At 48.2% G+C, this 17,634-nt stretch overlaps 2 protein-coding genes across 4 annotated transcripts; one reads left to right on the forward strand and one right to left on the reverse strand.

Moving 5' to 3' along the window:
• The first annotated feature begins 3,985 nt into the window (after positions 1-3,985).
• On the forward strand, positions 3,986-6,614 carry LOC120652830. Of its 3 annotated transcripts, none has more exons than XM_039930760.1 (10): positions 3,986-4,246; positions 4,417-4,508; positions 4,619-4,680; positions 4,836-4,926; positions 5,027-5,113; positions 5,237-5,290; positions 5,388-5,572; positions 5,667-5,749; positions 5,946-6,046; positions 6,196-6,614. In XM_039930760.1, exons 2-10 carry the CDS (start codon positions 4,455-4,457, stop codon positions 6,412-6,414), a joined length of 936 nt encoding a protein of 311 aa, XP_039786694.1. In that variant the 5' UTR covers positions 3,986-4,246; positions 4,417-4,454; the 3' UTR covers positions 6,415-6,614. The 3 variants fall into 3 exon arrangements, with proteins under 3 accessions (XP_039786694.1, XP_039786696.1, XP_039786695.1); XM_039930762.1 differs by having other exon boundaries at positions 3,993-4,246; positions 4,428-4,508; XM_039930761.1 differs by lacking the exon at positions 3,986-4,246 and adding an exon at positions 4,318-4,337.
• A 251-nt stretch (positions 6,615-6,865) lies between these two features.
• Positions 6,866-9,228, reverse strand: LOC120652829 (heat shock cognate 70 kDa protein-like). The gene is made up of 2 exons (XM_039930759.1): positions 8,892-9,228; positions 6,866-8,781 (listed from the first exon to the last, which is right to left on the reverse strand). Exons 1-2 carry the CDS (start codon positions 9,103-9,105, stop codon positions 7,046-7,048), a joined length of 1,950 nt encoding a protein of 649 aa, XP_039786693.1. The 5' UTR covers positions 9,106-9,228; the 3' UTR covers positions 6,866-7,045.
• Between the last annotated feature and the right edge of the window lie 8,406 nt (positions 9,229-17,634).

The raw sequence follows: 17,634 nt of genomic DNA on the forward strand, positions 1-17,634 counted from the left end.
TATGTTCTGAAATTATTTGTAATAAATCTCATTATACAGGTATGGCGCACGAGGAAGGAGCTACCCCTGAGTTGCTAGATGCTCTCGTCGACAAGCGCCACCGGTCGTACATGTCTGCGGTCCGTGGCATCAGCTTAGGGACGTTTCGGGCTCGTGTGCCCATGTCGACGATGCCGATACACCGTCGCTGGGTTCCTAGGTACGGAATACATTTGTCACATATTTTAGTTGTTTCTTTAACCGTTTGTTCTAACTTGATTTTCATTGTCGCGATGCAAGTTACGCGCTTCAGGTCTTCTCCCGATTGCGCGACTTGTGGAGGGAGATATTCCCGATTGCGTGCGAATACAGTAGGCTTTTCATGTGCATTTACACTCCACACTCCGGGTATCAGACCTTTTTGCGCCTATAAATACTCACAAGATTGTGAGCTCCCAGCAGCACTCAAACACCAAAGCTCATTGTATACCCGATGTCTGGAGGTGGGTCTAGCGGGAAGAATTACTACGGTTTTGGCAAAGGAAAAGGAGGAAGAAAGGGAGGCCCCATAATATGGGAGGGGCCTCTTGGACCCGATTACTTTCCAGAACCAGTGTTTGAGTTTCCGCCACAACAGAAGAGTGAATTTACCAATGAAACTCCTTTTCGACAATACGATAACCGTAGAGAAACGTGGCCAAAATGCAGACATGGTGAGGACTGCTTAGTGCAGATGTGCACCGACGGGATGGATGGCGGTCGGCGTTTCTTCAAATGCCCTCACGCATGGGTAATGCTCGGTTGTTTTATTTCTTTATTCATTGAGACATCTTACATGAAATTTATTTTGCAGTCTTCAGATGCTCCAGAAAACTGTGGGTTTACCAGGTGGGTCGATCCTGCACCAATTGATTCTGTTCAGGAGTTCATCGAGTACATCCAGATTAAGATATTTGATCTGGAGTGCAAGGTGAACCATTACGAGGAAGTAAGCGAGGGTAACAAAGACGGCGAAGATGATGATAACAGCAATGCTGCCGCTTCACAAGATGAACCATGCACTAATCCTTACTGCAACTGCCTTGTCACAAGAACAAGGGCCCTGGCCCTCCGGCACCACCGCCTGCGCAACCTGCAATGGGTGGATACTGCGGAGAAGGCTCAACGCAGTTTGCTACGCGGGGGTACGGTTATTAGGACTACCTAGTCCAAGTGACATGTTGCATCGTTGTATTTGTTGTGTTTTTTTAAATTACCTAAGGCATGTTAGCTTAGATCAAAATCTGTTTACCGTAGTTGCAACGGGTTCTGCCATGCCACTGCATTTCTGTTGTGTGTTTCATTAACGTTGTATTATGATGTAATTCCTATGGTTAACATTGTGACGATTACGCCGGTACCGTGTATTGTTCCGGGCGATGGGATGTGTCAGGGCAGTGCAATAATCACGAGTAGGTCGATGCAGTGACAGTACGACGAGTTTAAAGTGGGCGATGCGATGAGTAGGTCGATGCAATAATCCGTGTTTAAAGTGGTAGCAGTGAACGCTGTGGAGCGTGCGAGTGCTGATGGAACGAGCAGTGAGAGGTCCTGTTGTTGTTTTTAGTGGAATGAGTGCGCACTGTGGAGCGTGCGAGTGCAGAACCGTGGACGACTATGGAGCAGTGAGAGATAATATCTGTGTTCAAAGTGCTTGGACATGTAAGCAACCCTGCGTCTATAAAAGAGCACCTTGTGGTTTCTGAGAGCACAGACTTGCAATTCAGTTCCCACTTTTTTTAATTAGCCAAACCAAACAGCTATGAGCTCCTCATTCTCCCGGGCAGCTTTCCGTCAGGAAATGGAGGCTAATTTAGGACCCTCTCCTAACGATCTCAATAGATGTATTACAGATTACAAGGTATGGCCGAAAGGTGTAGAGCCACCAGATTGCTATTGCCAAATGCGTTGTGTTCCGAACATATCTCGTGATTACGAGACTTTTGGCCAGAGATATTGGTGTTGCAAGAATATCGAGGAAGTCCAAAAAAGAGGTGCAACATCACAGGTATAGATTAATTTGTAAATATGCTTTTATTATTTTTATTAATTTTGAATCGTTTCTTGTTTGCAAAAGTACGCTGGTGAAGACACGCATACTCATTGGTGTCATTTCCATGAGTGGATTGACACGTGGATCACCCATCGTGATCAGCGATATATGGAGTGGTTAAAGAAGGTGAATGAAGATTTACGCAAAGGCGAGCGTGCAAAACCAGACATCGCGGGACGTGATAAGGGTACTGCCCGTGAATGATTGATGTTGTACTGCTACGTCTGAATAAATAATGTAACGTTTGTTCGAATTACCTAAGGCATGTTAGGTTTAGTATTGGACCTCGTTACCGTAGTTTGCAACAGGTCCGGACATGCCATGTCATGTGTTCTGTGCGTTGAATTGTGTGGACCACTATTTAATTTGTGTTCAATGTTTGAACGGTGATTGTTTTTATTGTTTTTATTGTCTGTACTGGCCGATATATGCCAACGGAGTTGTTATCGCGTCGGTCTGAAAAGTTTATTTGTAGGGCAATGCTTCTGAATAATTTAGTTGCAGCTAGTACAAATTACACAATGCCGATTAATTTGAGATTGAAATTACAATAACAATTACACTGGCATGTACATGGAACACGGTAACGTCGTGTTCCATCTAGACCTAACATGTCTTAGGGAATATGAAATTCGAACATTACATGATAGTCATCTACTGAGTGCACCGAGGATACTTCCCCTTCCTAATAGCCTCGGATCCCGCCTCCTTCGCACGGCGGGCCCTCTCTCGCTTCCTCTCCCTATCAGCTTCATGCTCCTCCGCCTGCCGACGTTCAACTTCTGCGAACCTCTTTTCGATCTCTTCTTTATCTTTCTTGCGCTTCTCCTCCATTTTTTCCTCTTGCAGCATTCGCTGCCACCTTTCCGCAGCCCACCTTGCTTGGCGCTCAACGTATTCCTTAGCTTCGGTCGATTGCTCCGTGTCCAGCCACTCTATGAAATCACAAAGAGGTGGTGGACTCTATTTCGAAGCCGAGTTAGAATTAACATACTAAACTCCGAATGCGCAAACTAGATAGTGCGAGGTGATACCTTCGCTTTGTCCTTGCCGTAGCGCTTTGGCGGATCGAACTCGTAGTTCTCACACATGAAGAACCTCCTGCCGAAGTCATCGCCCAAAATTTTGGACTCCATCAGCTTGCACAACGAACCGCAGAAGCACATTGGAACCTGCACTCCTTCAGGCACAGGTTCTCTAATTTTGTTCCACGGAATGTAGGTAGAACCAGAGGAAGACATGGTGGCCGTGCGTGGATGGATAAAGACTCCGTATGAGATGGCTACTGACTTCATATGAGATGGGGCGATGTTTTATTTATAGATGGAGCTATTTGGTCTATAGGCATGGTTCACGCATGTCTATCGCCGTTTGAAACGGCGGTAAGTACTCCCATATTTTTAATTATAGTGGGGGTGCAGAAGAATCTGATGCAAGATGACAAGACATCGAAATAGTAATTGAAACTCATGAATATCTCATGAAAATATATTTTCACAGATTATTAGAGTTAAATCTAATTTGTATAAATTTTTAAAAAATATTTCCCTAACCTCCGCTATCTCTATTATTTTCTGAAATATCTATAAATGTAAAGATAATAATTACAGTTCAGATAGTCTTTAAAATAATTATACAAATATTTAAAAATAAAAAAAAATATGGGACACCTACCGCCGTTTCAAACGGCGGTAGGGCGCTGCCAGCTACAGCCGGCTGTAGCAGCCGGCTATAGCCGGACTACAACGCGGCGGTAGTACTTACCGCCGGATTAAACGGCGGTAGCTCCTTATCGCCAATTGATCCGGCGGCAGGGTGATATTTTTGAAAAAAAATTATACCCACATATATTTTTGATAAATCGACGAAAAAAAATATAAAAATAAAAAAAACTCGGTTCCCTTACCCTGAATCGCGAGCTCGCGAGTCGCGACTCGCGACTTGCCCACTGCGCCTCCTCTTCCCAGGCGTTGAAGCGCCGCCGCCCCGCGCCCGGCCTCCGGCCTCCGCACCTTCGCGCCCCCTTCCTGCTATCCGGCTGCACCTCCTCCGCCGGCGCCGGCCTTTTCTGTCTTGCTCCCTGCCCTCCCTCGCGGCCCCGCCTCGGAGTACCAAGGAGCCGCCGGACGGGTGGAGCTAGGGATTCAGCCCAAAATTGCTGCGGGCAGGGCGCCGGTCAGTTCGCCGTCTTCGTCTCTCTCATCTTGTTCAGTGATGAGCTCCATCACTACCGAATGAGATCATACTGTGGTTTTAGTTAATTTATGTTCGTATGCATATTTTGTACTTGTATACCGTATTGCGTATTGGATTATACCGAATTGAATGTTGAAAATTTTGGTCAGGACTACCCCAGGTTTGAATACTGGTTCCGCCACTGGCCATGGCTGCGCCGAAGATCAAATCCACCGCGCTATCCATCACCCACAAGTGCCGGGTACTGCTCGCCAGCAACATCAGCGCCCGCTCCTCCCCGCTCGGCCGCTCCTCCCTTATCACCTACTGCCGTTCTTGCTCTGACTTGCCTCGGCACCCTTGCTTTTGCAGAACATCTTGGGCGCCGGTTGGGAAGCACACCTCAACACTATCAAGGCCGACGCCAAGGGAAGGTGCGTACACCCTGTTGCTACTCTCTCGATTCACATGCTTGTGCCGTACTGCCGTGCCATCCCTGTATTTGTGCCTTTTGCGAATAAGTCTGGGAACGGCAACGGTTCTAAGTTCTTTGTTTTGATTGGCCTTGGTTGGGGGTGCTCTTGGGCAGCAAGGAGGAGATTTACACGTCGAGGGTGCACTACATGATCCAGAAGGGCACGCCCTACTTGATCGTCCCTGAGAATGACATGCACAACATTGTAAATACCTTAGTACTATTCTTCGTTTACTTATGATGTTCGATCAAATGCCGTGATGATTAAATTGCTTTACTTGTGTGGAATCTTGTGTCGGATATAGAACATTGTAATCGACGAGCGGGGTTCTCTTGCGGTGTCCAGTCCGATACGGGGTCGGGTTGCGAGTTTGCTGAAGTCACTGAATAAGGTCCTTCTCTTTGAATTTCAACTTAGAAGTTAGAACGCACCAATGTTGTTGCTTCTTTGCATTTATCCTATTTATTATAAACATGTATACATTTTATTACCTTGATCCTTTTGTCGCATGCAGATGCCTCCTCGTGTTGCTATGACTGGTGATGTTCTGCGCCTGAAAGACTCAAAGGTAAACTTGTTTTGAAGTCTCTAGTAGGGAGGACATGCTTTCTTGCTTATTATAGGTATAAGGCAATGCCAATTAATCTATATGTTTTGTGCTTAAGGTTCCAATTATCGTCGATAGCCTAAAGAAAGCTATTATGAAGGAACATGAAGCTTCTAGTGCAGCTAGTCATGGAGTGACTGCAATACTGTCTTCTGCGGGTGCTACCTGCAGATCACGGAGTGAGGGCCTCCTTAGTATACTCAATGACGACAGCTCTTACAGCATCTTCAAATTTGACATTGGGTTTGTAATATGTCCCTGTTGATTTTCTGATGTTTGGAATCTTTTCTTATTACTCATGCAAGTAGTTTCAGCAAGCAATCTATCTCCCTTGCAGTTCATGTGTCTACATAGATTCCTCTGGGAGCAACCATAATATTGAGTTAGACAGCTTCGAACCACCAAAACCAGATCTACTAAGTAAGTTGTTTTCTTGATTGTTAAGCTCTTTCACCTCTGCCTCTTCATTTAATGGATGCTACATGGAGATAACATGTTAAGCTAGATATGTAACACTAGGGTGCTACTTATTTGTTGATCTCAACATCATCATTTCTGCACTTTTTCATTTTTGCACCACTATGTTCATTTCCTAATTATATATTCTCCCTCCTAGTGCCCTTCTCTGCGAAGCTTATTGATGGTATCAACCGAAGTGACTCGAGAAGGAGAGCACTAATACTTTTCTGTTTTGAGTATTTTAATGTGTTGGCAAGAGTAAGTGGTTCTCTTATATCTGCACAAATTGCAACGCTGCATAGCATACTCTTGTAGTTTCTTACTTGCAAGGCTTCCTTCTTGTCGTCCAAATTATGACGTTTCCACTGGTTCAGTACAATTAACCATTAACCTGTCTTTGCTTTTAGAACGCAGTCATGCTTTCCATTGACCACCATGGTTTTGATGTGCTCGCCAAAGTCCCTGAAAGAGCCAGCCTGGGCAATGTCCCTCATCAATACCACTGGAAGGAGTTCAGGTTCACATTCAAGGAACCAGCCAAGGATGCTGAGGACTTCTGCCGCACACTGGTTAAGTTAGAGGAAGAAGTTCTGGCGAGCGTGAAGAGCTATAGCGGTTTAGGGTGACAGCCCACTAGCAAATAGCAATAATCCGAATCAGTGAGGAACAAATATTTCAGATTCCTGTACTCATCTTTTATGTTTTGTAGCGGTAGATGGTGACAGCCCCTACTTTGTGACATTCTGAATCAGTGAGGAACAAAGATCAAATACTCAAATTCCTGTATTCATTTTTTATGGATGGAGGTATTGTTTGAGTTGGTATATTTTTGAACTGTGATGTTTGAAACATGGATCAGAGAACTTCCAGCATCAGATTGAATGAACATATAAATTGTCACAGTAACAGTGGAACCCCTTCTATTTAGATATTTTTTTCTGCCCGAATTATGCCCTCGACATTGCAGGAGTATGTGCTATCATTATTTTCTACCTACCTGTCGTACGTTGCAAAAGGTTTTAGCATTCAACCAATAAGATTGGAAGACGATGCAGAACATTCAATAGATGCATGGAATGGGAGAACCGGAGAAGCATGATACTAATCACTATCTATAACCATGGTTCCAAATCAACTTAACATAAACTAGTATGGCGAAAAGCCGAAAACCAAAAACTGCAGGAAGAGTACAAGATCCACTGTGCAAATCAGCGGCAGATTATTTTAGAGCAAGACCAGCGATCAAAATCTCCTCATTTAGTCGACTTCCTCGATCTTGGGTCCAGCACCGCTGCCGCCGGCCGGCGGAGCATCCTCGGCCATGCCAGCGGCCATGTCAGGACCAGCGGCGCCCTGGTACATCTTGGCGATGATGGGGTTGCAGATGCCCTCCAGTTCCTTCATCTTGTCCTCAAACTCGTCAACCTCGGCGAGCTGGTTGTTGTCCAGCCAGGTGATGGCCCCCTCGATGGCGTCGTCGATCTTCTTCTTGTCGGCCTCCGGGAGCTTGGACGCGATCTTGTCGTCCCTGATGGTGTTGCGCATGTTGTAGGCGTAGTTCTCGAGCGAGTTCTTGGCGTCCACCTTCTTCTTGTGCTCCTCGTCCTCGGCCTTGTACTTCTCGGCCTCCTGCACCATCTTCTCGATCTCCTCCTTGCTCAGCCGGCCCTTGTCGTTGGTGATGGTGATCTTGTTCTTCTGGCCGGTGGTCTTGTCCTCCGCCGACACGTTGAGGATGCCGTTGGCGTCCATGTCGAAGCACACGGTGATCTGGGGGACGCCCCTGGGCGCCGGCGGGATGCCAGACAGCTCGAACTTGCCGAGCAGGTTGTTGTCCTTGGTCCGGGCCCTCTCACCCTCGTACACCTGGATGAGCACGCCGGGCTGGTTGTCGGAGTAGGTGGAGAAGACCTGCTCCTTCTTGGTCGGGATGGTGGTGTTCCTCGGGATCAGCACCGTCATGACGCCACCGGCCGTCTCCAGGCCGAGCGAGAGCGGCGAGACGTCGAGCAGGAGCAGGTCCTGCACCTTCTCGTTGCCTTCGCCGGTGAGGATGGCGGCCTGGACGGCGGCGCCGTACGCGACGGCCTCGTCGGGGTTGATGCTCTTGCAGAGCTCCTTGCCGTTGAAGAAGTCTTGGAGCAGCTGCTGCACGCGGGGGATGCGGGTGGAGCCGCCCACGAGCACGACGTCGTGCACGCTGCTCTTGTCCATCTTGGCGTCGCGGAGGCACTTCTCCACGGGCTCCATGCACTTGCGGAAGAGGTCCATGTTGAGCTCCTCAAAGCGGGCGCGGGTGATGGTGGTGTAGAAGTCGATGCCTTCGTAGAGGGAGTCGATCTCGATGGTGGTCTGGGCGGTGGAGGAGAGCGTCCTCTTGGCCCGCTCGCAGGCCGTGCGCAGGCGCCGGAGCGCCCTGGGGTTGCCGCTGATGTCCTTCTTGTTCTTCCTCTTGAACTCCTGCACGAAGTGGTTGACGAGGCGGTTGTCGAAGTCCTCGCCGCCCAGGTGGGTGTCGCCGGCCGTGGCCTTGACCTCGAAGATGCCCTCCTCGATGGTGAGGAGCGAGACGTCGAAGGTGCCGCCGCCGAGGTCGAAGATGAGCACGTTCTTCTCGCCGTCGCTGCTCGACTTCTTGTCGAGGCCGTAGGCGATGGCCGCGGCGGTGGGCTCGTTGATGATGCGCATGACGTTGAGGCCGGAGATGACGCCGGCGTCCTTGGTGGCCTGGCGCTGCGAGTCGTTGAAGTAGGCCGGGACGGTGACGACGGCGTTCTTGACGGTGCTGCCGAGGTAGGCCTCGGCCGTCTCCTTCATCTTGTTGAGGATCATGGAGGAGATCTCCTCGGCCGAGAACTGCTTCTCCTCGCCCCTGAACTTGACCCCGATCATGGGCTTGTCGGCGGAGCCCGGCACCACCTTGAAAGGCCACAGCTTGATGTCGCTCTGCACCGACGCGTCCGAGAAGCGCCGGCCGATGAGCCGCTTGGCATCTGCACGCAACAAATCCAACCACGCAACGCAAAGTCGTCTCAGATCCCACGCCCCACGTTTAATTTGAACAGATAATAATACTAGATCGAATCGATGGCGCCGCACTTACCGAAGACGGTGTTGATGGGGTTCATGGCGACCTGGTTCTTGGCGGCGTCGCCGACGAGCCTCTCGGAGTCGGTGAACGCGACGTACGACGGCGTGGTGCGGTTGCCCTGGTCGTTGGCGATGATCTCGACGCGGTCATGCTGCCAGACCCCGACGCACGAGTAGGTGGTGCCGAGGTCGATCCCGATCGCTGGCCCGTCTCCCTTCCCGGCCATGGCGACCTTCTCGTCGAGAGTATCTCTGGGGATGGGGAGAAAACAGAGAGCTCTGCTCCTGCAAAGCCCAGAGATGAGAGAGAGGAGGGGAACAGAGGAACCGGTGGACGAGAGGGAGGGGGGCGACCGGGGCCTGGATTTAAAGGTTTGTGTGGCCGGGAGAGGGGTTCTGGAACGTTCCGGCGAGCGGCGGCCGTCGGATGCGATCCGGACGGAGCCGCGTAGTGGGGAGCTGGGAGCCTTGGACCCGTTCGCGGATGCTAATTCCGGCTACAGAGTGCCAGAAGGTTCTGGAGGCCGGAGACCTGCCCTTTCGCGTCGTGGATGGTGGGCGACGCGTTGCTTCGGCGCCGATGTTGTGTTCGATCCCGGTTCACACGCCTCCGAGTTTGACCAAGGTAAGGGTGAAGAAGGTTCGTGCCTATTTTCGATTTTCGACTGAGCTTCCTTCCAATTTTCCTCCAACGCGAGTACAAGAGCTACTAGGCCAGTTTTTTTTTTTTTTTTTGAGTGGAAGAGCTGGGCCAGTTTGGAGCCCAGTATCATCACCCAGAACTGTGCTGAGCCAGTTTTTTTTTTGAGAAACCGGGTGGAATTGATTTTATCATCAGGGTTGTCTTTGTAAGAGTTGCCTGTGCTGGGCCAGTTTTTTTTTTTTTGAGAAAACCGGGTTGAAATTTTATTGATATAGAAGGTTACAAACATTGCTTACAAGAACACCCCACAGAACATAGAAATTACATCCGAGTCCTTGTAGCACACACCCGGTCGCCTTCACTGTTGGTCGCCAGAGCCGTCGTCCAACGCCGCATCCCAGGAAGGAATCACCGTTGAACTCGCGCCTTGAAGCCGAGCTCCAGCTCGACGAAGACACTTCCGAAGAAGTCACATAGCTTTTCCAACCAACCTTGGCAACATTTGGTGCACCAAGAAAATCGATGCACACTATGAACGTTGAAAGCCCAAACAAGCAATCTTTTGCCGAGAGGAAGGAGATCTGGCGCCCCAAGGATTGCAGGCAACCCTGGAACAGCCAGCAGCGAAGAACTCCAACCCGATTACCGTGGTAGGAGTAGACTAACCTCTCAGAGCCATCGTCGACGCCCGCACCGACAGCAGCACCAACGCCGAAGCAGCTCCAGAGGGACAAAATCACCATCCTCCTCACAGAACCGCCGGCACAGATACCGTCAGAGTCATCGCCGTCGTGGACGTCGACACCCTTGAGGAGGACGAATAGAAGCCGATGAAGCCACAGCATCTTCACCGGTATACTCCTATAACCCTCGCCGGAGACGCCGCCGTCAAACGCCGCCGCCACCACCAAGGAGAGGAGGAACCCTAACCCTAACCGACGATATAGAGGATATCGGCGGGTACTACAAACACTAAGGTCTAAAACTACTTCTATACACCTCCTCCCGCCTAGGAGCCGGGCTCCCCTCTCAACTCCGGCGTCGGCATAGACACCGGAGAAGAAGGGGCCGGCGGATCGAGGGAGGAAGACGCGAGTCGCCTCCGAAACCGCCTTTCTTCACTGTAGCAAGGGGAAGAAAGCGAGAGATCCCTTCCAGCAGTGTGCTGAGGCAGTTTGGAGGCCAGTATCTGCATGATCTGCTGGGCCAAGTAAATGAATGCTCGCCGTGGCATATGTCCGTCCGATCCAGGCCCTGGGGTTTTTTCTTTTTGAGAGGATCCATGGCCAGATACAGTTGGGCTCTTAACTAGCTTGGCCTCAATTTTCGTGTCACTGACAGCACCCCTCTCTATTGGGCTCTGAACCACTAGCTTAATCCACATCGGGCCCAAGACGCGCGTGTCCCCCTCCGCGCAAGCGCAATCCCGCCGCCCCCCGGTAGGCCCACACCACTTGCATCGGTGCGGTTTCGGTTACGACGCGGCGCGGCCGGTGCTGCGGCGATACGCGAAAGGGACGCCGGCGCCATCTCTCGCCGTCCACGCTTTGCCATCTCTCGCCGTCCCCGCTTTTCCGGCGATCCGGATCGGATGAGAACCTCGCCGACGTGGACGCTCCGGCCCTTCAGATTTGTACCTCGTAACCATTAATTTATTATTATCCCGTCGCCGCGCTGCGTCTCGCAGTCCAACGAATGCCGTCGCGCGTGGGTCGTGTTTGGTTTCTTATTCTTAACACATGCATTCAAAAAAAAATCTTATATGCATGGAATATTAAACAAAATTTATTTCAAAGACCTTTTCACGGATGATTGTAACTTTTCGCGACAAATCTAATCACGGTAATTAATCGATAATTGGTTACAGTGATGCTACAGCAACCATCCTCAAATCATGCGGTCAAAAATCTCATTAAATTCGTCTCGCGAAGTAGCGTGGGGTTGTGAAGTTAGTTTTGTAAAATACCATTATTTAGTATATCTAATTATTGATCAAAATTTGTGCTACTTATGCTACGAAGCAAACCAAACAGGGCGCAAGTAACCTGCGCATGCATCCGACCAAGGGAGCACAAGTTAGCGTAGAATCTTTGGGAACATCGAGTGCCACGCATCAGATGTGATCCAAAAGAGGCGCGTGTGGGGTGGGGGGGGGGTTCTGAACAGGGTACCCTTGTGCTGGTGGCTGAATTGGATTTGATCGTCCTCGATCCTCCCCGAGTACACGTACGTGAAACGAAGAAAAAGAAGAAGAATGGCGCAGCTTGACAGACTGAGATGACGATCTGGTGGAGTCGACGTTGATGAAGCGCGGAGGCAAACGCCTTTATTCAGTGCAGTATCTGCAGGAGGTCTCGTTAACCCAAACCAAAGACAGCCACCCCACCAACAAAAAACAAGTCACCAACCAACCAAACCCCTCGCCTCCTGCTCCGGCACGACCTGCCCCACGCATCCTGATCGCACAAACAAAACTGTTGTTTTCTCGGCCTGTGCCTGTGCCTGTGCCTGTGCCTGTGCGGCGACAGTAAAAAATGAGGCAGCCCCGGGGCGGGCGGCCCATCCCCATGGCCGTGGATGGATATTCCCTGGCGGCTTTAAGCTGCATCACCTTTAAGCTTTGCCTGCGGATACGTAGGGTCCATGCAGGAAAGCTCAAGGGAAGGAGATCGGAGGAGTATCTCCTGGAGATTAGCGAATAATGGAGGTTACGTTGGAGGGGGCCGGGACCTACGCGCGCGCCTAGCTGGATCTATCATACGCCCACCATGCGTCCTTGTCTAGCTCCTGTTCATCCCGATGGCAAGCACCAGCAGTGTTTGTCTACGGAATCGTCGTCTAATTTCCCAGGTACGACGACGCCGAGCTGGAAGACGATGAGCCTGCCATGGAGGTGTGTCTAGGGGTGGTAATGGGTCATGGCCCTAATGGTCTCTTCACAGCCCAATAAAACCCTTAAAATTTTTAGTTCAAAAATACATATGTTTAAAGCGCGGCTTTTTTAGGATCCGATCCTTAGATTTTCTAGTTCAAAATGTTGGACCCTTTACCACACCTAGGTGTGCTGCCCAATCCCCCGGCCGTCCCCGCGATTCCCGGGCTCCCGGCACAAGAGCACCTGGCAGGAGGCAGGCCTCCCGGCCCCTCACCTATATATACGGCGTGTCCGCCATCTGCTGTCACTCGAGCGCGCACGACACGACGACGGAGTCCACTCCAATCCATGGACTGGACGGAGCTCATGCTCATGTAGGGCTCGCGCCCCGTCGTCTCTGACGCCAAGACAACATCGTACAAGCATACTGGCAGCAGGCTACATCAGTTCAACCAGTAAGGATGGAAAATGATCAGATTCGCACGAATACGAATTCGGATATCTCGGATAATCATATTTGTATTTCCTTCCAATTTCCATTCCTTAGGATAGAAACAGATCAAATTCGCACGGATACGAATTCGGATATCTCGAATATTTTCGAATATCCATTTTCTTGTTTTCTTACCGTTTCCATCCCTATCAACCAGTACTGGCCGGCCGGCCTTAACCCCGACGGCTAGGGAACACGATCGGCCACGGTGGTCGGACCGTGCACCGCCGCTAGGCGCCACGGCAGCGTCGCCTCATATGCATATGTTGGGTCGGGTCCGGTCACGCGCGCGTAGCTAGGGGTGGTAAAGGGCCCAACATTTTGAACTAGAAAATCTAAGGATCGGGCCCTAAAAGGGCCGGGCTCTAAACATATGTATTTTTGAACTAAAAATTTTAAAGGTTTTATTGGGCTGTGAAGAGGCCATTAGGGCCATGGCCCATTACCACCCCTACGCGTACCGCCGGCCGGTCATGTTTCGCCGAGCTTTTCCATCAAGAGCGAGCTAGCTCCGTCGTGGCCGTCGCGTCGAGGTGTGCGCAGCGCGGGTGGCCTATCACTGGTCGCTCGGTCGCCGCCTGGTGCGCGGCCAAGAGCTGATGAACTCATAGGCTGGCTGTGGGCGCCTGGGCTCAGGCCCTGTTTATTTCCAGCAGTTTTTTTCGCCCCTATCATATTAAAAAAATCTTATCATTTAAGAGTATTAAATAAAATCTGTTTATAAATTTTTTTACAGATGGATGCTATTTCGCGAGATAAATCTAATAAGGCTAATTAATTCATGATTTGCTACAGTACCATTTGCTAATTATGGATTAATATACCTCATTAAATTTGTCTGACAGTTTAGCCTCGGGATTATGCAATTAGTTTTCATTGGTCTTCATTTAATACTTCTAAATGCTAAGATTCTTCCCTATCTTGATGTGACATGATCTAAAATTTAGCCCCCGAAATGAAATAACCTCTTATTGTGATCCGTCTATATCGTCCATTGCAGGCAGCCGGGGGCACTATTTGGCGATCATGCGCTGCGGCAACAAAGCGGCGAACGAGCGCTGCAGCTAGCAAGCAGCGCACGTGCAGTGCCACGAGTAGTAGCATGCCAAAAAAAGAAATAAAAAAAGAGTCAAGACTGAACCATTTGAGCATTTTGAACTACTAGTAGCCTGCCGCCCATTGACTCATTGACATGCTGACCAGTTAGGGAGCTTTATATAGTGAATTCAAAAACTTTATACAATAAACTTGGTACTCCTATAAACAAAAATTTATAAAACATATATTCAAAACTTTTAACTATTTTTCTCTTTGGATGAATGGAAAATTTCGTATAAAATAACTTTGTACATTTTAAACTTTTAAGTGAACGTCTAAACATCTTTGAGATTGGATATGAAAAACTCTCAAATGATATATTCAAAATTTTGACAAAATACATTTCAAAACTTTATGCTCCGTTGGTCCAAAACTTTACCAGCGCGTGTTAGAAACTTTTAAGTAAATCTTATCTGAAGATAAATCTGAAACTTCAAAATAATACACATGTACATTCCAAAACTTTTAAGTAAATGCCTATAATCTTTGAGACTGTATATGAAAAACTATCAAATGATATATTTAAAACTTTTGACATAGTCCAGCTTTCAACATTGTTTGAAAAACTTTATAAACAACATTAGGTAGCAGGAGAAAGAGGTTTTATGGGGCAGCCATGATTTATTTATTTATTTATTTTTGGGGGATGCAGCTACATGAATAGAAGGTTTAGCAATGGTGGCCGTGGTCCATGTTGATGAGAGGAGGTTCGATACCTTGTAGTTCTCGTCCAAAAAGAATTGGGGTAGATAATTGCGATCCCCTTCCACCTCGTCGTCGATCCCCTTCGATCCACCTCGGTGCCGGCGAAGCGATGGGGCGGCGACCTCGGCGCGGCTGGCTCCTCGTCTTCAGCGAACTCCCCCACCATGCAGGCAAAACGAACAACGCAGCGAGCTCGGCGCACCTTCTCTTCTCTTCTCCAACATATTGTGTCTCGATGCAGTCGAAACGACGGGTGGCGAGCTTGGGAGCGGCAGCCCTCCTCGTCTCCAATGTACTCCCCCTCGACGCGGATGAATTGCACGGCAACCACGAGCGCAGCGACGAGATCTACGTGGCTGTCCTCCTCATCTCCGGTGATTTGCCGCCGCGAATCTGCTGAATCTGGCGAGGAACCTCTTTCGCCTCCACCTCGAGGTTGAAGGCACGGGGAAAGGAGAATTTTCGAAAATTAAAGTACTGGGAAAGGGGAATTTTCGAAAATATGGTGGAATCCGAAACGTATCTGGAATACGAAGTAGAATTAGGAAGTAACTGTCTCTAGCTCTAGTAATATCTATATTTATACTTATTTCTAAAGCGAGTAAGGTTTCCATCCAAATTTTTGGTTTGGTACGTTGGTTTGGTCCACTTGTGTTATTGACATGTGGTCATTAGTCTATCCCGTATGCGAGTCGGACCAATCAGCTCCGTCCACGACTCGATCACATAGATTCTTACAAATTAACACACGGGCACCAATATGTATCCAATACATATATCAACTTTGTCCGTAGTAACGCACGGGCATAATTATCTAGTCTCTAGTAATAAGGAGAAGGAGGCGCACGTGCGCTCTATAAGAAAACTGGCAGGCAGCAGGCAGCAGGCGTATGTATGCGAAGCCACCACGTACGACAAGGTGAACGAAGGAGCTAGACAGCTTAGCATTGGATAATGCGTTCGATGATGGGTTCGGATTAGTAAGGTTATTAACCAACTAAAAATGGCTAAAGGGGGGCAAAAGGCCAGTTTACCAGGTAATGCGCTGCATATGGCTACAAAAGGGGCCGGGGTATTAGGTTGGTGTTGTGTGCAACTCTCCCTTGCTTCTGATTGGACAAACACAGGCACCGAACTTTTGGATGGGAATGCACTTATTTACATAACAGCGTTCCATTTATACACAGAGAACAATGCTAGGTCTTGTAATTTTATCCCTGGAAGTGCTAGTAGTACCGTAGCTATAGTGCCGATCGATTCCAACTGCAATGGAAAAATATCAGTGCTTTTATTGAAAAGAAAGAAATGGATTGCGGTCACACGTTAGCGAAATGATCTTTATGAGCACACATAATAAAATCCGATTAGCTTGACGTTTCACCACGACTAGCTCTGTCATATATAGAAACACTACTAGAAAAATGCCTTAAGGCACCAGTTGCAGGTGCCTTTGGTACCGGTTTTTTGAACCGGTACCCCGAAAGTGGTACCAAAGGCTAAATTAACCGGTACCTAAGGCCTCCAAAATTCACGAAAAATATTCTCTTTGGCTGGGATTTGAACTCGCGACCTCTAGCCTTGCGCGTTGCTCCTTTACCATCTCAGCTACACAGTTCTTCTGATTGAGAAGGAGATGTTTTTCTTTTGAAGTAACCCATGGATGAGCCTAAGGTACCGGTTGGTAACACCAACCGGTACCTAAGACTCCTAAGGTACCGGTTGGTAACACCAACCGGTACCTAAGACTCCTAAGGTACCGGTTGGTAACACCAATCGGTACCTAAGGCTCGTCTAAAGGTACCGGTTGGTGGTACCACCCGGTACTAATATAAAAGTTACCACCCGGTACCTATGGAGAGTCTTAGGTACCGGTTCAACCGGTACCTAAGGCTCATTCAAAGATTTCATCCACCCCAAAAATAGGTACCGGTTCATCTTCATACCGGTACTTTTGGGGTGGACCTAAGGCTTGTTTTCTAGTAGTGAAAGTTGCATATGGTCGATGGATCAGTTAACTGTTAAAGTTTTTTGTAAGCCCTGAACACTGCACTAAATTTGGACATCGTTGGTGCTTGTGGAATATAATGAACTTACCTTCGTTTTCTTTTGTAATTTCTCATGGGAAACATACTAATCTACTCCCTCCTTTCACTTATGTAAGTATTTCTAGCATTCAAAATGTAAGCACCACTGTCCTCTCTCCTGGCCCTCCCTTATCACTAATTTAATATTAGTTACACCTCTGTAATCTTGATGAATGATCGAAGGGCACCACTGTCATTTTCCTTCCATCTTAATCTGTCTAACGATAGATAACATTTGTGGACAGAGCGATTAGCAGAGTACATGGAGTTGTAATCTCCACAAGTCTCTTTTTTTCCCTCCTTTTTTTCCCATTTACCAGGACATGCATATGCAAAATCTGGAGCCCCTTAAAAATGTTATTAGCATCTACTTTTTCCGGTTCAAATTGTAAGCCGTACCAACATTTTGAGAGTCAAACAATTTTTATGTTTAACCAAAATTATAAAAAAATATTAAGATTTATAGCACAAAATAGATATACTATGATAGAAATTTTACAATGATTGAAATATTTTGACTCTCCAAGAAAATTTACAATTTGGAACAGAGGGAGTATTTAAAACACAATCTTTTGGAATACTGGCCATATACTATAGGAATATATGACTAGTGTTAAGGGTGTACAATCAACCAACTATAATTTAAGTTCTAGACTTAGCGCGATGTCTGCCAATTTCTAGAAGTACATGTACACGCATATGCATATGCATATATACGTAGCATGGTTTGTGTTCAGAGTGTGTGCGAATGTGTGCCTTCCAGGAACGACTGGCAAAGAGAAAAAGAGAGTCTAATAAAAAAGAGAGAAAGAAAAGCAGCAAACCTTCAGACTTTGACAAAATGTTTGTTTGTAGCTT

Source organism: Panicum virgatum, chromosome 9K, assembly GCF_016808335.1.
Source record: "Panicum virgatum strain AP13 chromosome 9K, P.virgatum_v5, whole genome shotgun sequence".
NCBI classification, from domain to species: domain Eukaryota; kingdom Viridiplantae; phylum Streptophyta; class Magnoliopsida; order Poales; family Poaceae; genus Panicum; species Panicum virgatum.

Bases quoted from the DNA above. Each gene is read 5' to 3' on its own strand.
- LOC120652829 (XM_039930759.1), bottom strand. From the start codon at position 9,105: ATGGCCGGGAAGGGAGACGGGCCAGCGATCGGGATCGACCTCGGCACC. The intron at 8,782-8,891 runs GTAAGTGCGGCG...TGTTGCGTGCAG, and splicing joins CCCCATCAACACCGTCTTCG to ATGCCAAGCGGCTCATCGGC.
- LOC120652830 (XM_039930760.1), top strand. From the start codon at position 4,455: ATGGCTGCGCCGAAGATCAAATCCACCGCGCTATCCATCACCCACAAG. The intron at 4,681-4,835 runs GTGCGTACACCC...GCTCTTGGGCAG, and splicing joins AAGGCCGACGCCAAGGGAAG to CAAGGAGGAGATTTACACGT. The intron at 5,750-5,945 runs GTAAGTTGTTTT...TCTCCCTCCTAG, and splicing joins ACCAAAACCAGATCTACTAA to TGCCCTTCTCTGCGAAGCTT.